The 27999-nt window shown below is 38.3% G+C and overlaps 2 protein-coding genes across 2 annotated transcripts; both read left to right on the plus strand.

Annotated features, from left to right (window-relative positions):
- Positions 1-5754: 5754 nt before the first annotated feature.
- Positions 5755-7963, plus strand: LOC146682492 (formyl peptide receptor 2-like). Its single transcript, XM_085446437.1, has 2 exons — positions 5755-5934; positions 7151-7963. The coding sequence occupies exons 1-2, from the start codon at positions 5755-5757 to the stop codon at positions 7961-7963; spliced, it is 993 nt and encodes a 330-aa protein (XP_085302563.1).
- Positions 7964-18894: 10931 nt separating this feature from the next.
- Positions 18895-24503, plus strand: LOC146682493 (formyl peptide receptor 2-like). The gene is made up of 3 exons (XM_085446249.1): positions 18895-19492; positions 20128-20278; positions 21807-24503. The coding sequence occupies exons 2-3, from the start codon at positions 20135-20137 to the stop codon at positions 22620-22622; spliced, it is 960 nt and encodes a 319-aa protein (XP_085302375.1). The 5' UTR covers positions 18895-19492; positions 20128-20134; the 3' UTR covers positions 22623-24503.
- Positions 24504-27999: the final 3496 nt, after the last annotated feature.

Here is a 27999-nt window from a genome sequence, read left to right on the forward strand (position 1 = left end):
AGTTTGTTGTGAATGGGGCAGTGCATAGCCACAGACCTGTCAAGATGCCCATGGTGACCCATGCAACTGAAAGCACCAACAATGGGAATGAACATCAGAACTGGCACCAACACAGCATCATGCAGTATCATACATAATGTTAAACCTGATTGGTCTATTTATTTATCTATTTATTTTAAAGAGTACATAAGTAGTATTCAAATGTGTAAAACGTTACACAGACAGGCCGATTCTTGGAACACTGAAGATCAGGACTCAACATTTCAGGAGACAAGACGAAGTATTTTCGAAAGTACTATGTACAGCACTTTGGTATTGTCTTTGAATGATTGATTGATTGATTGATTTTTATAAAATAGCCAGTAACAAGGAAAAAGTTGGTAGAAGGAAAATGAACCATTTATACTTTGCACGGGGTGAAGGAGGACAAACAAGAACAGCCAATGTAAATGCAAACTTTCAAATCAGACATGAGAACATTCTAAAATTGTTGCAAAAAGAACAATAGTAAATTCTAAGGAAAAAGACTATTCACTAGTGATGTGATGCACTGTGCCAGGATTTAATCCAGGAAATCCTTTATCAAGTACATATCATAGCTAGGTTCTTTAAGGATGAGTGACATCGGTCGTGATGTGTGAAGCCTCGCTGTTTCAGAATGTGGTTTGAGTGTTGATGTGATTCACGAATATTCATAAGCACCATGGATTACCCCCCAAAACTGCATGTTAGTGTTCATGTTGGAGTTTTCCCAGTGACATGAGGAGGTTGTTTTCATGGAGCCTGCTGAAAGGAGAAGCATTTCCTCCTGTGTGGCAACACTTTGAGCTATTATACGTAATATTCCTGTAAATAATGAAACATGTTACTGTAGTTTTGGTCAAAGTCAACACCAGCTTTGTTGTCAAAGACTAGTCATACACAGGAAATTGAAATTGCAATACTCCCACAAACACAAACATCATCATGATTATTCCCATGATGACACTGTTGTAAGAAAACCAAGAAGCTGTAAGAAGTAGTTGAAAGATTTTGACCAGCAGGGGGGGTCTGTGTACACATGAAGCTTTTGGAAATGAACCTGTTTTTAACCAGTTGGATGGAAAGCTTCAAGACCATCACTACCATATCTATACTTACCAAACATACTTGAGCTTTGATCTGTCATATCTAGTCCAAAAATCATCAGACACACTGACTACTAAAAAAACCCCTAAATGGTAGTTTGTATGCCTGTGTGTGTGAGTGTGTGTTTGTGACAGTAGCAGTAAATTTTAAAATAAAAACAAAACACAGATTGAATTAAGTAAATTAAGTTAAGTTAAATGTGTCAACTAATTAAAACTGGAAATAGAAATAACTTCTAAAATGTTTTAAATGAAATGAATTGACATTTAAATAATGATAGATATATTTGATTATTAATTAATTACAATTTTATTTAATTAACGACACATTTAATTAATTATTTAATTAACTCATTTTGGCACTCGGGACATTTCATACATGCTCACCATGGGATGGAGGTTACAAATTTAATGTTGTTTGCCATTTCCTCAGATATCTCTGACAAACATGCATCCATGAGTCACACGGTGATGGAGATGGAGGAAGAAACTGTATTAATAGCTTCGGAGAGGAAGACTTTTTTTGGGGCCTTTTTCCTTCAAAGTAAATATTTAAATCTATATTAGTGATGTCTGTATGGACATAGATGTAAACTTTATTTTGAGTGGTTGGACATGCAACCACAAGGTGGTGGGGTTTTCTTCTTTTTACTGTGTGTGGCTAAAGAAACTGTACTGTCCCTGCACTCCCACGTTTATTTGCAATTTGACTCCAGTAGCCTTACGTCTCTCAACAGCAGAAAAAACCTTTTTTCTCAGTCATTGGGGATCTTTTCTTTTGAAGTGCTACTGTATTTCTTTCTACTGGTAAGACTTCAGTTTTCAATTTATGACATAACACCGCCCTGAACACTAACTAACTTATAACTTCTTTAGCTTTGTGAAGGTTTCTACCACCACAGTTCATTTTGATGTGATCATGAAGTAATGATCTTTTAATTTTCATTATAGACTCTTTTTTCATAATTAGCAAAAAAATCGTTAAACAATTATTTACTCCTTTAAAATATCACAGCCAGAGCTTTTTTATCTCGAAATCACTTCCAAGTATGTGTGTGTGGTCCTTAAAATCATATCATGTTATATGTTATATTATATGGGGAGTAACACGAAGAATGTTATCATTTTCATATTGAGACAAGGTGTGTACATCTTAAAATTAATAATAGTAATAAAACCAAAAAACTAATCTCAATACCTCGCCATGAATGGTTAATTACATTTTTATGTAAGTAAGTGTTTGAAAAATAATCCTGAATTGATTTCTACATCAACAGGAACAAATGGATTAGGATCAGAGCTATAACATTTCTGGTCAACGGCTTGACATTATTATCACTTTTCAAGTGTTAGACATGTATAATGAATATCATCTGCATAGCAGCAATTTGATTACTCTGTAGAAATGTAGACTAGTACCATGCATCCGGTAAGTATTGATGGCACTTCATTTGTTCCACATTTTGTCATTTTTCAGCCTTATTCCAAAATAGATTGAATTAAAAAAAAAATGCACCTCAAAATTTTACACACAATACCATCTAATGACTAAGTAAAAACTGTTTGCTCGAATTCTCGTGCGCTTGTTAAAACTATAACATAACAAGGTGTAGTAGGTGTAAGTAGACTGCGGAGTCCTGGCCTGATGAATTAGCTCTTCTGTGTTGTGCCATACGCTTTGCCACAGGTTGTTTGGTTTTGTCGATATATAAACCATGGCCATCCTCCGGGCACTTAACAGCGTACACTATATGATTCTGTTTGTGTCGGGGGACCCGATTTGTGGGGTGGACCAATTTTTTCCTAAAACTGTGTCTGTGTGGCTTTTAAACCCCAAAACACGCTCTGCCAAAAATTGGTCCACCCCAAGGATTAATGATCAAGGAACTGATCTCACAGCCCATTGTTCATATAGTGGGCTGGTTTCAATTATTGTGCAAATGTACTGTTTATAAGGTTGAGGAAACCTGCAGTCATCTGAGACTGAAGAAGTCACTTCGATGAGTGACGAAACGTTTCTCCCACTGAAAACTCTGCGTCCAGATGAACAGAATCAACCTTTTTGGACCCAAATTACTAAAATATAGATATATTTGAAATGTGAATTGATTCATAAAACATCTGGCATTGGAGAAGTCGATATTTTACTATCAGTCCGCACACTACTAATGCTTAGCAGCGTAGTCATTTGAATCCACACTGCACTGGTGCAGAGAGAGGTCAGTATCTAAAAGATTATTAGAAGGGATTTCTTAGTTGTAGCTTTCTGTGCTAGAAGGAAAGAAGGGAGAATTTCAGCGAGCCTTCTTTGAAAGAACTTGCACCCACATTGATAATGAGCAAATGCAATGGGTTATTAGCATATAAGTGCATATTTATATGATTTGTTTGACATTTCCAGACAAGAAAATAAATATGTAAATATAAATAAGTCCGCACCCCTATAATCACACTTGGGATCTTGTTCTAATGTATGGCATAGAAACTGAACATTTAACAATAAAATAAAAACTCTTCAATGACATATTCCCCTATAATATAGCACAGGTACCTAAGCTTACCCACAAAGGTCTATTATCTTATTAATAATGTTGACTCGTGTCATCACTATCCTGGATAGTGTGTCTCCTCTAAAAAAGGACAGTCTCAGATAAACAGATAAGCTGGAAAGGAAATGATGTGTCACTAATTTAGAAGAATGTAATTTAACCTGGAAAAAGACTATTTAAAAAGCCCTCTCTAACAGGATATACTGTATTACTCATCATCAATTAAAGGAAATAAGAACAACCTTAGGTTTCTTTTCAACACTCTAGCCAGGCTGACACAGAGTCAAAGCTCTGCTGAGCCATCAGAGCTCAACTGTAACTATTAATAACTTCATGATTCCCATCACAAAACACTCACTGGAGAAAAAATTATATATAGTTTAACCATCTCACAGACATATCATTTTGTACAGCTATTTTCAATACTATTTACATGCTCACTCTGAAAAATCAGAGTTTAGTTAAGTTCAATATTTATTTCCTCCAAGCCATCAATGTGTCTATAAGACCCCATTTCTAAAAGACTGTTCAAGAAAGTCCTACCATTAATGTTTTGATCATAGATATGAGAAATCTATCTCTATTAATGAGCTATGCACCAAAGGCATTCAATGTATCAGTAATTAAACCGATATGTAAAAAGCCATTAGTTGGCCCATCTGTCTTTATAAACCAATCTCCAACCTTCCTTTTATCTAAAAGAATTCTTGAAAAAATAGTTGTAAAAAAGCTAATTGAGGGGTCTTTGATGATAATACTGGCTTCCTGCTGAAGTCTGCCAGTAAAGATGTCTCTGAGGGGTGTTGGTGAAATGCCAATTGCACCAGTAGGCTAGAAGGCTCTCAATGATGGAGCCGTAGAAGTTAATTAGCAGTTTCTGGGGTAATTGGGCTTGATGCAGCTTCCTGAGGGAGTACATCCTTTATTGTGCTTTTCCTACCTTGTGAGAAATGTTTGTGGACCAGGTAAGGCTGGTCGAGATGTGAAGGCCAAGGAACTAAAGCTTTCTACGCTTTCTACTTCCTCTCCATCGATGTAGAGAGTGGAGTGCTCCCATTGCTTTGTTCTCCTGATGTCATTTACCATCTCCTTGGTCTTGGCTGTGTTCAGTTGCAGGTTGTTGTCTTCACACCATTGCTTCAGATGCTGAATCTCCTCTCTGTAGGCTGAATCATTCATGTTGTCGATCAGCCCTATGATGGTGGTGTTGTCAGCAAACATTATAATAGTGTTACTAGTGCGGATTACACAACAGTCATGGGTGAAAAGTGAGCATGAAAAAGGGCTGAGGACACACCCCTGTGGGATGTTCAGAAAGAAGGTGGAAGAAGTGTGCTCTCCCATCCTGACGTTCTGGGTCTGTTGCTCGGGAAGTCCAATATCCAGGTGCACAGTGAGCTGCTAAGTCCTAAGTTGATTACTGCCAAATGACAACAACTGTCAACAAGGGACCTAATATGTAAGGTGATGAACCTACAATAATACAGAGAAAAAAAAATGGAAAGAAAAAAACTCCCTTTTAACAGGGAGAAACCTCAGCACCACCAAGCTCATGGACGGGAGTCAGTTCTGACAAACTGGGATTGAGGGAAGGATTGTAGGACAAAAAAAACACTATGAGAGAGACAGAGATGAAAAATAATAAATAATTAAATGCAAAGTGGTGCATAAACACACTGACTGAACAAAAAATGGGTGAAGAAGAAACATTTCACACTTATCCATGTTTTATGCTGAACTTTGTGAGGAGGACCCAAATGCACAACATGAAGGCAGCTGATGTGAGGCAAAAATCCTATTCTGACTTTAACAACATAAATTCATAACAACTTCTGATTGCACAAATTGTATTTGGGATTCCCTAAAATGATCTCTGTAAAAAGAATCTTCTGCTTTGTTTACCTGCAGTTTTCCCCTTCTTTTAGGTTTTAGACAATTTCATTTTAAAATAGTGTTAGGGAGTATGATAACGTAGAGCAACATGTGATATAATCTTACATTTTCTTAATCACCGTCTGTTAGGTTAGGAGTTACATGATAGCGTAAAATTCTTCTGTTCTCTCTTTCCCAGACAAAAAATGTTTCCCAATGCCTCTCTGCTCACCCTGGGACTCAAGCCTTCTGAGGAGGCCCAGGCAACTGTGGTGGATATTGATGCCATGATGAAAAAATTCAGCAGCATCCTGTACACACTGACCGTTGTACTCGGCATCACGGGGAACTCTGTGGTGATCTGGGTGGCTGGATTCAAACTTAAGGTAGATATATTGCATAATCAGTTTCAAATACCTTCTGAGTTTGAAATGTTTCTGTACAATATTTTATAACACCCTAAAAGGCAGCTTCTTTGAACAGGAAATATACTTTCACAACATCTACCCAGGAAAGCCACAATCGGTTAAAAAATCTAAAATCAATGGGTACATAACTTGTAAGGCTTGAATGTTTATCAAATGTCACTGAGCTTAAAATAAAAAAAAAAATTCTAAACTTTTCAGCAGACAAGGAAATCCAACTCTTGACAGACTTCTTGGATGGTATAGATAGATTTGATAATAGCTTTGGGAAAGTAAATTAATTAGTTACAAGATTGATGAATGGAAACTGATAGAATGTTATCAGCCAATTGAATGGCCATGATTGCTTAAAGTCTGTGTTAAATATACAATATTATACTACCTCCAGACTTATTCATGTACTTCTGATTACCTCACAAGTATAGTTAAATCAGCAGATAACAAGACTGCCTATAGGGATAAAGTGCACAACTGACTTCATCTAACACTAAATATCAAGAAGACAAAAAGCTTATCATAGATTTCAGACATCATCAGAGGAAGCCCCAGACACTAAAAGTAGCAGGAGAGGAAGTGATGGGAGTTTATAGCTTTAGGTTCCGAAATGTGTCAGTGATGATCTTAAATAGACTGTTAACTGAGTGGCACTAGTAAAAAAAGATTCAACTGAGACTTTACTTTCTCAGATCACTAAGAAAAGTCTGCCCTTTTCCAAAACTAAGACTTTTAAGCACTCCTCAGTAGCAAACATTCGATTATACTGGATAAGATCTTGATATGGAAACTATACAACAGCAGACAAAACAGCCTTCAAAGAGAAAAACAAAAAAGCTGCAAAAAAAAAAAAAAGAAATCATTGGATTACTTAACAGCAGGGCCTGCAGCAAGATTACCCATCACATTCATCATCTGTTCTCTGTATCGTCACCTGGAAGTCATTATAGGACTTTAAAGACCTTCAAATCCTTATTATTTTTTTATTTTTTTTATTCAACGGCCATAACTGAACTTAATTTTCTCTTTAGAGTAGCATTTCAATAACGCTCAATCACAATTCGTATTTTGTATATATTTGACAATATAACAGGTTTGCTTACAATGAAATTTACCACCTAATTAATGTCTTTCACTTTCTTCCTCTTTTTTAGCCATCTTGTTTTATTTTCGTCCTGCTTAGCTGACAGTCACCAACGTGTGGCTGGTGAACCTGGCGATAGCAGACCTGATCTTCTGCTGCACATGGGTTTTCTCCCTCGCTCAGATGCTCTTCTTTGACCACTGGCCTTTTGGCCTCTTCGTCTGCAAGTTCTATGGCTTCTTCAAATACACCAACAAGTTCTGCTCTGTCTTCCTGCTGGCTGTGATCAGTCTGGATCGAGTGCTCTGCATCTGGCAGCCCGTCTTCACAAAGCGGCGACGCACCATGTGGGCAGCGAGGGTGGTGGCAGTCTGCGTCTGGATCGTGGCGATTCTTTTCAGCATTCCCTATGTCATTAATTGTCAAATGTACATGGACAAAAAAAACTTGAGTTGGTGTTCTGTGGACCCAATAGAGAATCCAGAGGGGTACAATAGCACCAAAGTAGCTCTCTACTCCATCCACTTCCTGTGCGGCTTCATATTACCCTTCATAGTGATTCTCGTCTGTTACATCCTGGCTGGAGTAGGCATCCGACGCACCCGCCTGTCAGGGAAGTCCCGCCCCTTGCGTATCATAGCATGTTTGGTCATTGCCTTTTTCCTGTGCTGGGCGCCATACCACTGCCTCTTACTGGTGAAGATGGTGGACAATGAAAAAGCAGTGGTGAAAATCTGGTACCCTGTAGCAAAGGGTGTTGCCTACTTTAACAGCTGTATGAACCCACTGTTGTATTTTTGCATGGGTCTAAAAATGAATGAGGGATTTAAACAGAGTGTGACAAGAGTTTATAGAAGAGCTTTGGCAGATGAAATGGAAGGCCAGACTACTCAGTCCACTGATCACTCTTAGGATTTAAGTTGTAAGTTGGAACACATTAATGTTGTGGGGGCAAAAAAGAGAGAGTGGGTGTGGTTTCTGCCAGTGATCGTGACGCTAGTATTTGATAGTATTTATTCAAGCTCAACAAAACAGGCATGTGAGGTTCCACCTAACCTTCCTCATCTGTGCTTTTAGTTAGCCAAGGGTGACATTAATAAATTCTGACATCCCTACAGTAAATCAAGATGTATTTCATCATGATATATTATATATAGTACATAGTATATGCAGTCTTCACTACTCAAAAATTAAAGGAAAACTTTAATCATAGCTAGCATCGGGTCAGTTTAGGGATATTGATCTGTTCAGTTAAGTAGCAGAAGTGATTGTTAATCAGTTCCAGCTGCTTTAGTGATAATAAAATTAACAGCAGGTGCACTACAGTGGCATCAATTAGACAACTTCCAAAACTGGAATGATTTTGCAGGTGGGGGCCACTGACACTTTTCACTTCTTAATCTTTTTCTGACAGTTTTATACTAGTTTTCACTTAGCTAGTGTCTGTGTCACTAATGGTAGACCTGGGGTTGATACCAGAATTGATGGGTTCACCAACTGGCTCCCTGTCCTTTTCATGGATGAAAGCAGGTTTACCCTGAGCAGATACAACAGACATGAAAGGGTTGGAGAAGCTATGGAGAACATTCAGTATGATTGGTTTGGTGGTGGGTCAATGATGGTTTGGGGAGGCATATCCATAGAGGAATGCACAGCACTCCACAGGGTAGGCAGCAACACCCTGACTGTCATTAGGTATCGGGCTGAAATCCATGGACCCTGGCAGACCCTACACAGATGCAGTAGGTCCTGGATTCCTCCCAGTGAACAAGGCCCCTCATCGTGCGAGAGTATGCAGGGAGTTCCCGAAGAATATAAGAGTTGATACCGTTGAGATGTTTTGAAAGTGTTCCTTTAAATGTTTTGAAAAGCGTATGTCATGATACTCTTGGCCAAACTACCCATGGACTGACATATCAAATCTAACTGGACAGGTTAATGTCAAAAAGTAACAAAATCATAAACATGGTTTAGAAATCCAGATAACTGAGAAAAATGACTCAGTGGTCACAACATGTCAGCATCTGCCTGTCATTTGGCACGCCCCTAAATGTAAGTGTCAGTGTAGTTTAGATGAGTGAGTTACAGGGGAAACAAATCCACTTTTTTTGCAGTTATTATGATCATTAAAAATGGCTTAAGTAAACACAACGTTTTTTTAAATACGAGGCTGTAAATATGTTTTATTAAAAGCAAACAAGCTAATGATCAGCAGCCTGACAGGAAATAGCAGGTTTTACTCTGTTGAGGAGGGTTTTTTTTTTCTTTCTATAGCATTATATTTATATCAGTAGGACGATAAGATCTGAGATCTAATTCTGCCAACCACTAGATGTGGTTGACGACGATCCAATAAATAACAACATACTGTGAACATAGATACATTATTTTCCATGGTGTCATCTAGAGACAATTTTCATATAGAAATGAACCCTTTATAATAATTTTCATCAGGAAACTGCTGTAGTTGTTTGCATCAAATAATTATGAAAATGTCTTTGCCTACAACTTAATTACTGGATATCAAATATGTACTGAATGAATAAACAAACAAAGATGGTGAGTTTGTATATACTTTGTGGATATTTGCATCAGTTCCTCCTTTGGGTGGCTGCAGCCAGGTGCTCTTGGGTGCTCTCACTTGGTGTTGGCTCTCTCTGCAGTATAGTATCACGTCCTGTTACAACCAACGACTGCAGAAAACATGGACGACCTGACAGCTCCCCAAAAATGAAGCCAAAACGTCTCTGACGCCCCCTGGTGTCTGGCTGCAGTATAGGTCATAAACTCTGCCTCCTCCTTGTTAGCACATTTTTTCTTTTTAAATTAACTTTATTTGTCAACAATAATATAAAAATATGAGACCATATTAGTTATCCATGCATATAAATGTATACGGCTGAGCATTACAACAACAGAAAAAGAGAGATTTAAAAAAGCAAGAGGAATAACAAAAGAATGAAAGAAAAAACAAGTCTTAGGAATTCATTAGTTGGCTAAATCTTAACCTCGATGGCCTCAAATTCTTTTAGAGTATAATTTCTTTTAACTGGGTTGGGACAGATTTCGTTTATCAAAATATTTCTGATCGCGTTGTTTGTAAACCTGCTGTCACAAGTCAAGGTCTCCAGCTATGCAGAGCTGTCCCAATCTAGGAGAAATTTAATCATTGATCTCAAAGGGACTGGGATGGCTTTTGTTAGTGTTTTATAACTCTTAGCAGTGCATCTTACGTCAAACTTCTCACAGAACGTCTGTTTTAATAAGACCCCTTTCTCATCCATAAAATCAGCTACAGCCCAAATCCCTCTGGATCTTCAGTCATCCATGTACACTGATTTTTAACAGGTAATGAACTGCAATCAAAGTCACAACTTAAAATTCTCTTCCACCCATTTTATCAATCATCACATTGAGATTAACATATCAAAAGGAATGTTTGTTCTTAAGGATCTTAACCATTTCAATTTTAACACACAATTCATAACAGCTCCGCGTGGCTTGGGAAAAATTATAAGTATTTAACTGAAGTTTATTTTTATTTGTGTTAGTTTTTTTTTCTTTAACTTGTAGTTCTAAATTGGAAGATTATTGTGATCTTGAAATATAGAAATAAAATTATATTTTATTATCTTTTGTTGCTCAAAATAAGCATCACACTCGTGGAAGCCGCTATACCCACCAAAACGTGTGCATTTATTGAGACTTTTGGGGGTGGTGCACGATGGCAAGTTGAGCAGTCGCACGAATTAGGAGCTTGATAAATTTATCCCAGAATTTAGATTGTGTTCTTAATTGTTTCCACTCGAGAATAGTGAAAAGAATGCCCCAAGTATAGTTAAACCTGCTAAACTCAAAGTCGACCTCAAAAAACAAGAAACCAACATCGCCATGTGGTGAAAAGAAAGATGGCAAACAGGGAATGGAACATGACTACGCAGCAATGGACGTAGCAGTGGTGAGCAAAAGGGAACATGGCAACGACTTGGTTCCTACACCTAAAAGAAGCCTGCAAAAAAGAAAGTTAAAAGATGAAGATGTCACATTATTATTATTATTATTATTGGTTATTGGAATCCTTGGCAAGATCGCACCTGATATGATATCAAAGGTTGAGGAATCTGTAGATATGGTGCATAGAGTTGAGAAGAAGATTGAGAACAAGGTCAGAAATGTCATCATTGCTTGCTCTGAGACGTAAAGGAAGAGCGTCAAAGCAAAGGTTTGGCGGTCTGTAAGGACGGCGGTTTCCACTTCGCTGAGGTACTGCCACGGGAGCAGTGAGAAGAGGAGGCGGCTGTGGCCCCAAATTGAACAAGCAAGATGGGCTGGAAAACGGGCCTTTTTCCGGGGTCCTCATGGATAGACGAAGGATGGAATGAAAGACTTCATGTAAGACTATATACAGTGTAATATTATTAATGGGGCAACAGAGCTCTACTGAAAGTTACAGGTTATTACTCATTGAGTGGGTGACAAGTGTTATGATTTAAACTCATACTTTTTATTATTATTTATTTATTTATTCTTATAGTATGCTCTCTTACTTGTTATGGTTCACTCAAAAATTTAATTTGGTTCATTAAACGTTTGGGGTTTGAAGGAAATTGTTAAGAGAAAGGCACTTTTTTTTTATTTTGCAAGGGGAAAAAATGTCACTGTCTGTTTCTACAAGAAACTCACACGGTGGATGCTGACCTTTTGGGCTAATCAGTGGGGAGACCAGATTCAGCCATGGTTCTAACAGATCTGGAGGTGTGGTGATTTGTTTTAATAAATTCCCAGGGGAGATTATAACTTACAAAGCTGACAGAGGGGCCCATTGGTAAACTGTAGTTTTGAAGAGTGAAGGTATATTTCTAATTGTCACAAATCTTTATAGACATAATAATGAGCTTCAAAATAAAAGTCTATTGGAAAATTTAACAAATGTTATTTTAGAGTTTAAAGTTATGTACCCCATAGATTACATAGGGGGAGGTTGGAACATGACAGCAGATGAATGGATGGACAGATGGCCTCCTCGCTTAGGAAGGAGGCAACCAAAATAATATTATTGAGAACTTTGCTAGTGATAATAATTTTACAGACATTTGGAGAAGTATGAATCCTAGAGTTAAGAATTATTCATGGTTTAAACCTAATAGTTCTCTGGGAACATTTCAGGCTCTCCGAGGTATGGAGGCCTATCTCCCCTCACCACACTCCCTGCCGGTGGCTGATGCCCTCAGACGTTGGTATGTTGGTGGTTCTTGGTGTCTGGGGCTGGGCGCTCACCAGCTCACTCCTGGTGGCCGATTAGCAGGGCCTGGCACCTGTGGCCCGACCGGGCCCCTTCTGGGGGGTGGGGTGCCCTCAGGCCTCAGGCCGGCAGAGCCCGAGGGCACGTCACTGCAACCCCCTCTGGCCTCTGCTCCGTGGCTGCTGGGTGACCTCTCGTTTGGGGCTTTCCTCAGCTCTTCCCAGGAGGGTGGCATGGTTGCCCCTGTGGTGGTCCTCCTTGGCTCCTCGTACTCTGGGGCCTCTGAATGTCTGGGGCCTGGATCTCCTCCATACCTGCTTTATGCCCTGGGGGACGGGGCTATGGCTCCCCACACTCCCTAGCAGATTGTTACATGGAGAAACCTTTTGAATACAAGCATGCTGATCCACACAGGTGTGCACACAGGTGTACACACCGGTGTTCACAGACACAAACTACACATTTCTTGGCTGCTATCTCAAAGCACATTGGGCGCTGCCGATCTTGTGTGCTGCACAATAACATGTAATATTTAGCATCTACTGTTAGCTAGTTTATTGTGATGGTGTTGTATTTGTTATGTTGCTCTTTCCTGTTTGTTTTCTCTTCTGTTTTTTTTTTTATCTCCATACAGTTGATCCAGGTGTTTTGTGTGTTTTCTTTTTTTTATCATCTCCCCTCTATTTTTCTTTCTCTCCCTCTCTTTCTTTCATTCTTTCTCCCTGTCCTATCCCCCAGTCATATCTGTCCCATCTGTAACAACCGAAAATAAAATAAAATAAATACATAATTATAATAAAGGTCAATCAAATGGACCAATATGGCAAGGCCATGATGATCCACTTGGTAAAGTAAATCCGCTTGGCATCTTTCTTGGCCTTCAGACAACAATTCTGACGGCTAAAGATCCAAACGCGACAGGCACAAAAAAAAAAAAAAAAAAAAAAACTAATAGAGAAAGCAGATCAAGGATTATTGGTTAATCATTAACCAATAATCCTTGATCTGCTTCCAGTAGGAGAGAAGCTGCAGAGAGGTGTGTAAGACTGCAACTGTGCTTCCTGGTCCCAACTCTGGATAGTCATATTTTGGGGGGTTTAATAAATTTGTCCATATTCCTAGAAATGGTAAATGGTAAATGGACTGGTTCTTATATAGCGCTTTTCTACTCTTCTGAGCACTCAAAGCGCTTTACACAACTTGTGCATTCACCCATTCACACCCATTCGCACAAGCACATTGTTCTAGGTGCTTTCTAAGTAACATTCACACACATTCATACTCCGATGGATGCATCGGAGAGCAATTTGGGGTTAATATCTTGCCCAAGGATATTTCGCATGCAGACTGGGGGAAGCTAGGAATCGAACCACCAACCTTCCGATCAGTAGATGACCTGCTCTACCGCCTGAGCTACAGCCAGTAGCCAGCAGTGATGAGAATAACAGCGTTACTTTTTTCAGTAACGAGTAATCTAACTAATTACAATTCCTATCGTTACAACGCCGTTACCGTTACTAACAAGAAAACGCAGTGCGGTGGCATTACTATTTTTCAACAAACAGACGGTTGAAGCTGTCTTCAGCTTGCCGCATCTTATATCAGTTGCACAGAAGTAGCTGTAAGTAATCTGGGCGCTACAGCTTTAAGCAGCTGTGCATGCTCCCGTGGGCGGCAATTACCCTCTGGTAGACATCACTTTTTGGCACAACACCTGGAGCTAGGTGGCAAAACAATCACATGAGTGCTGTTGTTTCACTGAGGAAGAATAAAGTGGTAATCCAATCACATGACTACTTTAAGATGACAAAGCAACAAGGTGATATATACCAGTTTTTAAATTGTGTTGATAGGCCACGTGAAACCAGAGTCATGATAAACAATATATTCCTGTGTTTTTTTCTGAATAGTTTCGTCACGTTTACCGTCTAAGGACAACGCTAGCAAAGACTCTCTGCTTATGACCAAACAAAAAACAGCCCGTTTGTGTTGGTGGAGGAATGCACCATGTCAACCAATCAAAAAATTATATGGCAACATGACATTTGGTTGTTTAGGAAGAGGTGGACGTTTTAGGAGTGATGGAGAGAGAGAGAGAGAGAGAGAGAGAGAGAGAGCAGAAAAAGAGAGAGAGTTTTGCCTATCAAGGTCTGAGAAAAGCTTGCTGATTTTATTAAATGTTTTCATTTAGTTAGAGATTGTTTTCGCCCTCTTGTGGTCATTTACTAAAACCCTTCTTCTCAGCAACATACTTTTAACCACCACTGAAGTATTGTTACATTTGTGTTGAATACTCGGGATTCCCATATACTTGTTTGCCATTCACATAGGGACCATCTTTGAGCCGAGGACAACCCAAGGGCAGTAGATGCCCATTATGAGCCACAAATGACCCGTTTATGGCAGAAAAAGACATTGCAGTGCACTCTACATCAGTTCTACTCAAAATTTGAGCTACTCAGTTTTTTTTGGTGGAAATCAGCAAAAGCCGAAAAGTGGTGAGACTGCTCGAACATGTACCACTTCACATGAGGCTTCTGCTTGGGACATAATGCTCCTTCATGATGAATCTGATTGGCAGACAAGCCTGAGGGGAAAAGCAACCAGTCTGAAGTATGATTAACATTTTCATCTTCTGTCTATATTTATCTGTATGTGGGTGTTTGACAAACAGCGAGGCAACATTAGTGTGACTGTGTGAGAAAAAGAGCAACAACTATATGCAGAAAAGACAAAGCCAGACACATGGCATGAAGAAAGACAGGAAGTCTGTGAGTGTGTGTGTGCGTGTGTGTGTGTGTGTGTGCGTGTGTGTGTGTGTGTGATTGAGAGATAGACAGACATGACACAAACTAAATAATCAAATGTAACAGTAACGAAGATAAACATCAGTAGATACATTTTCACTTCTGCCTCTGACTACTAAGACTAAAGCAGTCCTCATCAGCTGCGTTCAAACTCTGCAAGTAAGAAATCTGAACTTTTTTGTAGTTTTGGTTCCTCAAATAAGATTGTTACTTAATATCTCCCACTTATGACTAAAAGAGTTACAGTTGTGTACATTTTACACAGTTTGTGTCTTTCAGGATTGCTGATCTGTTTAACAATAATTTTACATAATACTCAATGTAATATTGGTAGCATGATTCTCACTGATTTTTCCTCATAAGTTTTTCTTATTGATGTAAGTGTATAAGCTGGTTATAGAGTTTGGTAGTGTTCACTGAAGTCATATTACAGAGATTGTGTTGATAAAATGCACAACTAAGTTAGGCTAAAAAAAACCTAACAAAAAAAGATCTGATCATGCATTAGATGCTACAAAAGAATTTTGATGTTTTTGAAAATTTCATTAATACATTTCATCGTAAATACTGTGACTTTAACAAGAGACGCGTATTACTATGGTTTTTATAAATTTGCTTTTTGGATATTATCGTTATCTTGTACAACATGCACGTATTTGAGGGAAAGAGGATGACTGTGTGGCATCACTTGCACAATTGTGGTACAAAACAGTATTTCAGTCTAATGTACGTGAACTATGCCCAGTATAGAAAATATTAAGCAGAGATACAAATAGTAAGTATCAAAAATGTTCAATTTCTTTCTTTATATAATTTGACTGTATAATGAAAGAAGAGCGCAGTTAATGCGGAGTCATTTCTTTGTGGTGACTGTGTCCAACACTTAAACACCAACTTAAATAAGGCCATTTTAAACTACTTTTACCATATTAATGGAGGTTCAGAATGTGTCTTTTCTCAGAGGATCACACAGTTTAATTCCAACGTGTCTGTATAGTTTTTTCTCTGTTTCAAATTCATTCTTTTATTGTCTGCACCTTTAAATGCAAATGAGCTCCAGCTAGTTTCACAATGAAGGGTGCTTTCCTAAAGTCCCTCCTATCTCCTTTTCCTACCTCCTTTTTAATGACCTTGATTATGTTTTCAGTAATAAATGGCAATGTAATGTAATGTACTGCATTAATCTTCTTAAAAGTAACTTTGTATGTTCCAGTATGTTACTTAATTACTCACCAGAGAAAATAATTAATTACATTACGTTCTCATTACTCAATAAAATGACATGAAAAACACTGTCTCATAAGTTAACAATATGAACATGAAGCTACAGTCACGCACACCAACACAAATACTTATACTAATGAGGACACAAATAGGATCTTTCTTTTAGTGTTTACATATGAGCACAAAGCAGACAACACAAAGTAAAGATGACAGCTGGCCTAAAGACACTTAAAAGTGATTTTCACAATTTTCACACTTTAAAAACAAGAACCTACACGGAGGCTGCAGCCTGACTGCTCATCACTGTGTTATCATCACTCTTGGTTCTTGGCTAGCTTTGCGTTAGTATGCTGTATGTAAAGATCCTTGCAAAGAGCTGAGGTTGTGTTAGCAGTATAATGTGGTTGTTTCTGTACTGGATGCTGTTTGCACTTTACCATTGCATTTTTATCCTTTAGTGCATTAAAAATGAAAGTAATATTCATATCTCCACTCCTGAAAAGCTGTATCACTATACCACTGCAACATTTTCCTTTTTTCGAACACATACTGAAATTTCCTGATTGTTCCCCTAGTGCCCAGGAAGAAAAGAGTTTGATGGGGTTTTTTTCTTTTTATGGCATACAGATACCTGAAGTACCTTTAATTCTGGCATCATGGCATATGTGTTTGCAAGAGTTTCCCTTTGACAAGGATCAAAGCTGAATGTATTATGCATGGGTGATTTACTAATACTTGTGGCATGCAATTTAGTACAAATAAATGTAATGCTGAAGAAAGCAGTAACTTCCCTTATGTGTTTCAGGTTGTGTACGTCTGTGTGCCTTTGCCTGATTTTGACGTTTTGTACATCAGTGTGAATAAATGGCTCACCTTTTGTTCTCTCCATCTGCCTCCTGTGTATCTGTAATTAGGTTTTAATTGCATGCTTTGTGACACATTTTGTCTCTTTGTTGATTTTTGTTTTGCTAATGGAAATGTTGCATTAGAAAATGTCTGCCTATTAGGCTCCCTTCTCTTCTGTAGTGCAGCTAGATGTTGCTAGAACTGCACCCAAAATGCTTCACCAGATGATTTTCAGGCATTTTACCCCTGAGTACCTGAGTGTAGTGCTATATATAAATTATAGATTTTTGCCTCTATTAAGTTGTCATGTTCAATAACAACTGATGACTGATACACCAAAGGGATTGTGCTTTTGTGTTAGTGTGCCTTCAATTTAGGTTCAAATTGGTTTGATGTCAGGAAGGCAATAAGTGAACTAAGTCACCTCAAAGGTGAAATGAGAATTATCATACTCTTTCACAGAAATTAAAATGAGAAAATGATGGAATCGTTATGGTCCTAGATCATCTTGACCCAGCGTTCTCAGTTTTTTTTTTATTCTGTATGGTTCCTAGGTTGTTCTATTTAGTTTAGTTTATTAGATTCCCCCTTTCATCTTTGCCCTCTGTCTCCCTCTGTGTGTCTGTTTATTTTATTGTGAGTTCTTATGCCTTGTTTCCCCTCCTTGTGTTTCCCCAGCCCGTCAGGTCTGTGCTCTCCCCGTGTTCTCTCTCCCCCTCGTGTCTGCGTCTCTGTCTTCCTGTTTTACTTTGATAGTCTCCCGTCAGTGTACGTCACGTTGTGTTTGCTCCTGCTCTGTCTTGTTACCATTATCTGTGTCAGCTGGGTTCCCCGTGTGCTCCCACATCCCTCGTTTCCTTGAGTGTATTTATGTCCGGGTCTCCCTCAGTTCTGTGTCGCGTCCTCCCTCTTGGCTGTGTTTCCTGATGTGTCTTTTCGCATTATTAGTTATTAATTTTCCAGTTTAGTTTTGTACCACCTTTTTTCCCATTCAGCGAATATAGCTGCATTTTAGGTCGAAATCCAGTGTTCCACCTGCACACAGCCAATTTATGAAATTGGAATGGTAACATTTTATAAACTTCAAGACAGATGTCAACTTTACTGTGACGTCAAAATGTTCTGCAAAAACCCAAATTTCTTAAGAACAGAAAGAGCAGTTGTGACCTTTTGTGACACAGATACTAAATTCCTTCAAAGTCTTCAGTTTAAATTATATTTGCTTTTGTCTGTGGACAGACATGGATGCAAACTTTTTTTTCTTCCTTTGTTTCTATATGTGGTTGAAGAACATTCTATGGTCACTGTCATGCCATGTTTATTTCCCCTTTCACTGCAGCAGCTTTGCTTCTCTAAACTGAAGAAACCACCTTTGTGCAGAACAGCTTTTTCCTTTGAGGAGTTGTTGTTGTCTTCTTTTCATTTGCACTATAGATTCTTTTTGCACGACTAATGATAGGGCATGGTTGGAACATTATTTGCTTAACATGAGAAGTATAATTTTAATCTCTTGTAACGGGTTTTAATGGTTACATCCTATAGTTTATGTTAAACAATAACAACAATAATGGGCGGTGCTACCAATCGGAGGAGCATCTTCATGTGGATTTCTAAAGTTCTGAATTGATTTTTAGATTTAATGGATCAGGCCAATGACGTAACCTTTTTAACACTTTTTTAACCAAATATAATCTCCATAGCAGCGACTAGACTACTGTTTACCTAATTATAGATATATAAACTGGAATACTTACGTTGTTAACCCTTGGTAAGTTGTTGTCAAAGCAGAAGTCAAATATCTTCAAAGGTTTAGGTCTGAGGAATAAATCTCGCCATAAACACCACCTGGTACCATTTCTGGAGTTTTAGACTTTGCTGATGGTATTTGCCTAATGTTGTTGAATTGTGTGGGGTTTTTTTGTTTTTTGCATAGTTATATTGCATTGACCTTTGCCACTGTTTAAACTTAACTATTCCTCAGATGCCTTAAAATATAATTCAACCATGCACAACAGTAGTTAAATGTAAAAATAAAAATAGATAAACATGTAAGTTCCAGGTGGAGGCTGGTGGAAGACTGAGTCAGGCTGGCTATGAATGAGGACCTGTCCAGACCTGTCCTAGTTCCTGCTTCCAATGAGCTGTGCATTTAGCCCTGGGCCTTCCGGTGTGCTGTGTGAACGTGTTTCTAGGCTGAGAAGAGCTTGGCTGCGTTGTATATATTGTAAATAGCTTAAATAGACCTTTTTGTTGTTGTTGATCTGGTAGCTGTAGGGGTAGGAAGTCGTTTTCTTTTAGTACATTTGGGGATTCTCATTATAGGTAAGGCAGTTCTGTTTCATTTCTAGAGTGTTTTGTTTGTTGTTTTTGCTATGCCCACCCTGACACTTGCTACCTTTTGAGTTTAATAAAAACCTGCTTGTTGTAAACCGTAATCCTGTGGCAGCGTTCGTTTTTCCTTGGCAGCAGGGAGTGTGGGCATTTTTACTTTCCTTTTTTTCTTTTTCTTTTTTGTGTTGTGCTCCGGTATCCCACACGGCTCAGACCTGTAGATACAGGTCTGCGTTATCATGCACAGCTACTCTTCCAGAGTTCAGGAATAAAAAGTATCTTATTATAACAGTATCACCAGGCTAATGTATCCCTTGAGATTAGGAGCATTAGCTTACAGATTTTGGCAAAATAAGTTCATGAAAACTTTTGCTTATATAAACTGATTTGGCCTTGCCTGAAATTATTTCTAAGATAATAATCTATTAAGATGACTTGCACTCCCAGATTTACCTCTTCTGTTAGGCTTCAGTCAATTATCTGTTTGTTTGTTTGTTTGTTAGTCAGGAAGTATGATACTATAGAATGACATATGAGGAAATCCTATGATTTTGTGCTCAGTGTCAGATCAGGAGTTACGTGGTTATTAATATTTTGAATTTTCTTTTCAATTCTCTTTTTTCCAGCAACGTAATGTCTTCCAATGCATCTCTGTCCACTAAGGACAATGATGACATCATCATTAGAAACATCAACTTTGTCCTCTACACAGTGACCGTTGTGCTCGGCATCACAGGAAACGCTGTGGTGATCTGGATGGCTGGAATCAAACTTAAGGTGAATATAGAGTGTTTTAAATATCTAATTTTGTTTGTCAGTAATATCTTCTGTGTCTCAGTGAAAACGCCAAAACGCGGCAAATCCCCGTTAGCGAGTTAACGTGGATCGGCCCGGGCGCTAACGCATTAACGCGCTAATGCGTTGGCGCCCGGCCGATCCACGTTAACTCGCTAACGGGGATTTGCCGCGTTAAAGCGGTTATGATGTTAACGTTGTATTAACGAGATTAACGCTGACAACACTACTTACATGTAAATGCAGAAACAAGAATATGTCAAACACTATACTCGTGGAAACACACTCAGTGACAAGTTTATCAAACACTCAATAGAGTTGAAAACTTTTTTTATGCTTAAAAAATGCTGTACAAAAAGTTTTAAAACTCTGTTAAAAAAAGAAAAAGCAAGTAATAAGAATCCTGTAAGTCTTCACTGTGAATATCATGACTAAGTACAGTACAGTACATCTAAGTTAAAACCCAGAATAAGGCCATATGTTCTTGAAAAAATAACATCATTAATATAAGTGGTTGCTAGTAACTAAGACTTATGAATAGTATTGTGCAAAAGTCTTGAGTCAAACTTCATTTCTTTATGTACAGTATACAATACATCTGGAAAGTTTTTACAGCCCTTCACTTGTTCCCTAATTCCCCGTGTTTCAGCCTAATTACACAGTAGATTAAAGTAATTTTTCATGTCAAAATTCTAAACGAAAAACCCCATAATGACAAAAAGTGTGCTTGAAATTGCCAGGATCCTGGCACAAGCATTTATTTGGCTTAGCAGGCAAATTCCAGGCTGATAGAATTCAGTGACTTTGCTTCCCATCTGTTCTTGAGTTCCTTTAGATCAGGGGTGTCCAACTCCAGGCCTCAAGTGCCAGTGTCCTGCATCTGTTAGATATTATCCTGGGTCCACACACATGAATCAAATGATTAGTTCCTTACCAGGCCTCTGGACAACTTCAAGACATGTTGAGGAGGTAATTTAGCCAATTAAATCAGCTGTGTTGGATCAAGGACACATCTAAAACCTGCAGCACACCTGCCCCTGAGGCCTGGAGTTGGACACCCCTGCTTTTGATAATGGCATGTGATGCTGTCTGACATCTTCTAGGCTACTTAACTTTGTCAGGTAGATTCTATTTAAGTGATTTTATACATGTTTTGCATGTCATTACCCTGCATGGACGTCTAAAACTAACACATGAGTTAGAGTACGTTTTTATTGTGCTATGAAGTTCCTTTTATATCCGCAAGAGCAACCTAAGTTTATGTGCTCTGGGAACTGAGTTTGGGCTAAAACACACAGTTTTACAAAGTGACATAATTGCTATTTAACAATATTAGTTGACACCAGATTTTACATCCACTTATTCACATGATCACTAGATGTGTGCATAATGCATGCTGCTCTGTTTATTGATAAATTGATAATGACTGGGGGGATAATAATATCAAAGTCTGGTTACTTGCGTCATGTAAATAATATATTATTTTACTTTGTCTCTTCTTTCTCTTCAGCCAGCAGTCAACAATGTGTGGCTGGTGAATCTGGCGATAGCAGATCTGATTTTCTGTTTCACACGAATCTTCTCCCTCATCCAGATGAAGTTAGAACGGTGGCCTTTTGGTCTCTTTCTCTGCCAGTTTCATGGTTTGTTCAAACACACCAACATGTTCTGCTCTGTCTTCCTGCTGGCTGTGATCAGTCTGGATCGAGTGCTTTGTGTCCGTCAGCCCATCCTCACGAAGCGTCGACGCACCCTCTTCGCAGCGAGGGTGGTGGCAGTCTGTGTCTGGATTATAGCGCTCCTCTTCAGCATTCCCTACTTCACCTTCCGCAAAATCTACATGGACAACAACAACCAAACTAAGTGTAAAATGGTGTGGGTGGAGAAGCCAAAGGAAAACAAAAACACCAAAGTTGCTCTCTACTCCATGCAATTCATATTCAGCTTCATATTTCCCTTTATGGTCATTCTCATCTGTTACATCCTGGTTGGCCTGGGCCTCCGACGCACTCGTCTGTCAGGGAAATCTCGGCCCCTTCGTATATTAGTATGTTTGGTCATTGCCTTCTTCCTGTGCTGGGCACCTTACCAGTGCCTTCTATTAGTAGACATTGTGTATAATGAAAACAAAGTGGTGAAAAAGTGGTACTCTATAACAAAGAGCATTGCTTATTTTAACAGCTGTGTGAACCCATTGTTATATTTCTGTATGGGGCTAAAAGTCAAGGAGGGGTTTAGACAGAAACTCATGAGAGTTTATAAAAGGGCTCTGAGAGATGATATGGATGGCCAGATGGCTCAGCCAACTGATCACTCTTTGGATTAAAGCTCTGGGTTAAAACAGAGTAGGCGGAGAGGAGTGGATGTAAGTAAATTTTACCTTTCCCCAGAAAAATACATGTCCTTATACATAACCATTAATATAATATTGAAATGCCGAAATCATTTTTTGCTTCCATTATATGATCAAAACCAGTATTTCAGAGTGAAACATAAAAGGTGGGAAGACTACAGTAATGATAATCGGTCAAATTAAAAGATTTATCAACAAAGGCTCAACAAAACAGATGTGTGAACTCCTACCTTTCGCTAAATCTGTTTCACCATCACTATATTTAAAGTCAAGTCTTAAGAACAGTGATAATTTGTTTGTTGTTTATTTATTTATAATACCTGGAAAATTCATATTGACACCAGAAAATTCACCCTCAATCACTATGTCATATTTTACATATTGTATATTATGTTTCTTGCTTTTGCTTTTTTCTTTTGTTTATCTATAGTTACCTAATTATAGATAAACTGGAATAATTACGTTGTTAACCCTTGGTAAGTTGTTGTCAAAGCAGAAGTCAAATATCTTCAAAGGTTTAGGTCTGAGGAATAAATCTCACCATGAACACCACCTGGTACCATTTCTGGAGTTTTAGACTTTGCTCATGGTATTTGCCTAATGTTGCTGAATTGTGTGGGGTTTTTTTGTTTTTTGCATAGTTATATTACATTGACCTTTGCCACTGTTTAAACTTAACTAACCCCAGCATTAGCTTATAGGTTTTGGCAAAATAAGTTCATGAAAACTTTTGCTTATATAAACTGATTTGGCCTTGCCTGAAATTATTTCTAAGATAATAATCTATTAAGATGACTTGCACTCCCAGATTTACCTCTTCTGTTAGGCTTCAGTCAATTATCTGTTTGTTTGTTTGTTAGTCAGGAAGTATGATACTATAGAATGACATATGAGGAAATCCTATGATTTTGTGCTCAGTGTCAGATCAGGAGTTACGTGGTTATTAATATTTTGAATTTTCTTTTCAGTTCTCTTTTTTCCAGCAACGTAATGTCTTCCAATGCATCTCTGTCCACCAAGGACAATGATGACATCATCATTAGCAACATCAGCTTCTTCAGTCTCAGCTGACAGCAGGTTTCCCCAACTTCATAAAACTCATAAAATTTTATAGTGGTAAAAAAAAATTACTATGAAGATAAAAGCTCCTACTTACCTACAATGAAAAAAAGAAACAAGAAAAAAAAAGTGTTTACCTGTAGCTTAAATGCCTTTTTTATTTTAGAACCCCATGTTACACTCAATTAAAAATGGCATATTATGTAATCAACTTTTCAACCAAAATACCAGATGGACTTTTCAGACCGTTACAGGAAGCTTTGAAAAATATAGAGCACATTTATTTACATATGTTTATGCCTGGCCTGAGTGTATACTGTATAAATAATACCGCACCCAGCTATCTTACTGATCTCCTCAGCTTTTATACCACTGGAAGAGCGCTTACATCAGCAGGCCAAATGCTCCTGACCTTGGTTTAAGACCACAGGTGACCACACATTCGCCTCTGTTGCACCCTACCCTCTGGAATAATCTCCCCGAAGCTATTCGCGTGTCTATTTCAATTCAATCTTTTAAATTTCAATTAAAAACTTATTTAGTGTAGCCTTCCCGGCTTTCTAGAGCCCGCATTTTGTAAGTCTGATTTAACCTTCAGCCTTTTGGCTTGTGCCTACAATGCCTGGTGTTAGTTATGTCTCCCACCTGTCAGTGTATTTATATTTGTATCTGTTATTGATCTTAATTGGTTCTGTGAAGCACTTTGGCATACCTCTGTTTTTTTGTGCTATATAAATTGTAATGTATTGTATTATATTTAACCTCACAGGACTTTTAAACAAATATCTCAACTATCATTGTCTTACAAAAGGGAGTCTATGTATACATCTGACAAGATGATACTGCTAATCTTTTTGCAGAGATTTATCTCCAGTGGAGGACATATAAGGAGGTACATCCCTTCCTATCTCTGTCCAGGTGTTCCACAGGTTTCACAAAACTTTGTCGAGTAAGGTCAAAGTAAAGTTTTATAACATGTTAACATTTAACATGATGTATCTTTTTTTCTAAGTTTTTCATCAACTGTTGTATAGTTCCCAATACATACATTTTTTATGCACACAAAATAAAGACAATTTATGAAAATTCTAGATATTTAAATATTTTGTTAAACATTGATCAACACTGCAACATATATTTGCCATTATAGTAAAAAGGAAATGACTTTCTAAATGTAATAATCTGTTCTGATTGTAATAATCCATTGTGATTTTAATAACTTGGAAAAACCCTGGAAACTGTGGCGAACGGAGCTCAGTCGATCCAAGTTGGTACCATATTTTTCGGACTATAAGGCGCACCTAAAATCCTTTAATTTTCTCAAATTGACAGTGTGCCTTATGATTGAAGTCTGGTTGTGCTTACTGACCTCGAACCGATTTTGTGTTGTACACGGTGCTCGAAAATCAAAACTCTGTCAAAAAACGTTTTAATACGACTCTGGTAAACTGCGAAGCCGCACTGCTTGATGGATTGTTGGAGTATTACCACTGTCGTAGTCAAGAGTTAGCTCGCTAGTATCCACCTAAACATGATATACAGTGGTCCCTCGCTATAACGCAGTTCTCTTTTCACGGCCTCGCTGTTTCATGGATTTTTTTGTGTGCAATTTTTCTTTCTTTCTTTTTTTTACAGCGCATTGTGTTCTGCGTCCTGATCGTCTGTAGACCACTGTCAATCAATCTCATGTACAGTACAGAACGCATTCAGCATGTCAAACTTCCATAAATCTTTGATCGCTAGCAGTGTCAATCTGAAGTGCTGTACTGTATGTTTGTTTTCTCCCAACAAACACAACAATGTCAGCTACATCTATACTACATCTGCTTTCTGGTGACCTCTGACTCAACATCGCTGTCCTCAATCTCAAAGTCCTCCATGGAGCTGTAGCTTGAGTCTGCATTAGAGCTGGAGCTATGCTGGAAGGCAATTGAACAAACATTAGCACAAAAAATTATTTCTGTACAGTTAAAAGAATACAAATAATCTGTCTATGTAATATAGTTGCAAATACCCTTTTGCCTTGCAGGTAAGACTTCTGTTTTTCAAGTTTCTTTATCGCTTTGGATTCTGTGTCCACAATGGCTACATAATGTATGAGAGTGTGAATCCTGAACACAATGAACACAAAATAAGAATGTTAGATTCTCTTGGTGAGTATCAAAACACTGCGATTTGATGTAAGAGGTCACCTGTGGTATAGCATCGCACAACTGGATCACAACTGAAACTGCAAATCCCAAAATAAACATGAAGGCAATTGGATCAATTTGGATATCATCTCCAAGTAACAGCGCTTTCAACCTGGAATCATAGGACATAAATGGTGCCCATTCTTGATAACACATCTTCCAACACTTACTTTGTTTCTCAGCTCTCGCAGCTCATTGGCCATCTTTTTCTGTTTTTCTTTGTCATCAGGCAGAGGTTCAAGATACTTCTTTTGAAGTTCTTCCCAGAATTTATTTTCCTCCTGGAAAAGTTAGAAATATTTTTAAGGTGTTTAAAGCTAAATAAATAGAAACAAAAGCTTTAAAGGAAAATAATATGTTCATTAATGGAACATATCTATAGCTTGTAAAGTGCCACGAATTAAAGACATTTTTGTGGGGCAAAGTAAGCATTTCTGCATGTTAATGAACAGTAATTATTACCCAAACACATAAATATCATACTATACATAAGACCATCATCATTTTGGGGAGTATGGGAGTAATGATAAATTCTAAACAGAGGTCATTTAAGCAAGGCAAATGAATTAATCAATAACACATGCACATCTGGTCGAGTGAGCCCTCTTGAAATGTCAGGTCGCTCGATAAACTCTGGAGCTTTTCAATCCAGCCTGCTGAAAACAGCCAGGCAGAATTTTTTTAATGGCAGTATATTTGTCTGATTTTAAAAACAAGCAAAAAAAACTTTGCCAGGGTGTGGTTTGTGGCTCAGCTTCAATCTCATTGAGATTGTGAGACATGCCCATGCTTGAACTTGTGTTTACGGCCCTACAGGTTCCCTAAACATAAAAGGCAAATGGTTCAAAGAAAATTGGCTGAAGTTGTAAAGCTGGGAGTAATAGAAGAGTCACACATTAGCTATGTCCCAATTCCTAGGCCGCATCCTTTGAAGGACCAGGCTTTCGCGGTCTATGGGGGCCGGGTCCTCCGAAGGCCGGAAGTGCGAGGTTGTGAAATGGGACGATCTAGCCTTCAGATTTGCATCCCCAGCTGTCTCAGTAGAGTTTAATAAACTCAGCCGTCTACTCCTTGCTCACTAAAATATAAGAGGACATTGGAGTAAATTCTCCACCATCTCGCACTTCTGTTTAATCAGCTTGACATTTATTCAGCTGTGTAAACTTTAATCTCAGCCAAACCAATTTACTCAGGAACAAATAAAACCCTGAAAAAAGACTAACAATAATATTTTAAATAAATCGAGGGAAATGAAGGACGTATTTGTCGGCCCCATTTGGAGCAGCCTTTGAATTGGGACAGCCTTCATGGCCTGGCTGTGACATTATTGGCCTCCAAATGCGGCCTTTGAAGGATGTGGCCTAGGAATTGGGACATAGCTAGTGTGTGGTGTAGCCCCATACTTCTCATAGTGAAGAAAGATGGGTCTATACAATTCTTTGTAGACTACAGCAAGAATGAGGTGTCACAATTTGATTCCTGTCCCATGCCCTGCATTGAGAGCTCCTGGACCCGTTAAGCACGATGATGATGATCCAATTGGTAAAGTAAAGCCACTTGGGATCTTTCTTGGCAAAAAAAAAAAAAGAGTAGCAGGTGAGCTGCACAGCTGTATAGCGTTTTTTTTTTTGTTTTTTTTTACAACCAGTAGGCGACGAAGTAACAACTGATTAAGGTCAACATCCAATTACAACAGTAAATGAAAGGAAATAAAGTTTTATGGGTACGTTAATGGTATGTCAGTCTTTTGCTTGTATGATGATTAGTGTAAATAACATCTGCAGAATGTAGGTTAGATATTTTCAAGAGAAACACATTTATGCCACTCCTTTGATAAATCAGTCAGTGAATGTATTCCTTTTTTTTTTTTGCCTGTCCCGTTTGGATCTTTAGCCATCAGAATTGTTGTCTGAAAGCCAAGAAAGAGGACAAGTGGATTTACTTTACCAAGTGGATCATCATGGCCTTGCCATATTGGTCCATTTGATTGACCTTTATTATAATTATGTATTTATTGTATTTTCATTTTTTAAAGACGGGACAGACATGACTGGGGGATAGGACAGGGAGAAAGAATGAAAGAAAGAGAGGGAGAGAAA

Source organism: Copadichromis virginalis, linkage group LG22, assembly GCF_057382275.1.
Source record: "Copadichromis virginalis isolate Kocher_CV1m ecotype Utaka linkage group LG22, C_Virginalis_male_GT1.1, whole genome shotgun sequence".
Classification (NCBI taxonomy): Eukaryota; Metazoa; Chordata; class Actinopteri; order Cichliformes; family Cichlidae; genus Copadichromis; species Copadichromis virginalis.

Coding starts and splice junctions, on each gene's coding strand:
- LOC146682492 (XM_085446437.1), top strand. CDS start 5,755: ATGTTTCCCAATGCCTCTCTGCTCACCCTGGGACTCAAGCCTTCTGAG. Junction 5,935..7,150: donor TGGCTGGATTCAAACTTAAG/GTAGATATATTG, acceptor CGTCCTGCTTAG/CTGACAGTCACCAACGTGTG.
- LOC146682493 (XM_085446249.1), top strand. CDS start 20,135: ATGTCTTCCAATGCATCTCTGTCCACTAAGGACAATGATGACATCATC. Junction 20,279..21,806: donor TGGCTGGAATCAAACTTAAG/GTGAATATAGAG, acceptor CTTTCTCTTCAG/CCAGCAGTCAACAATGTGTG.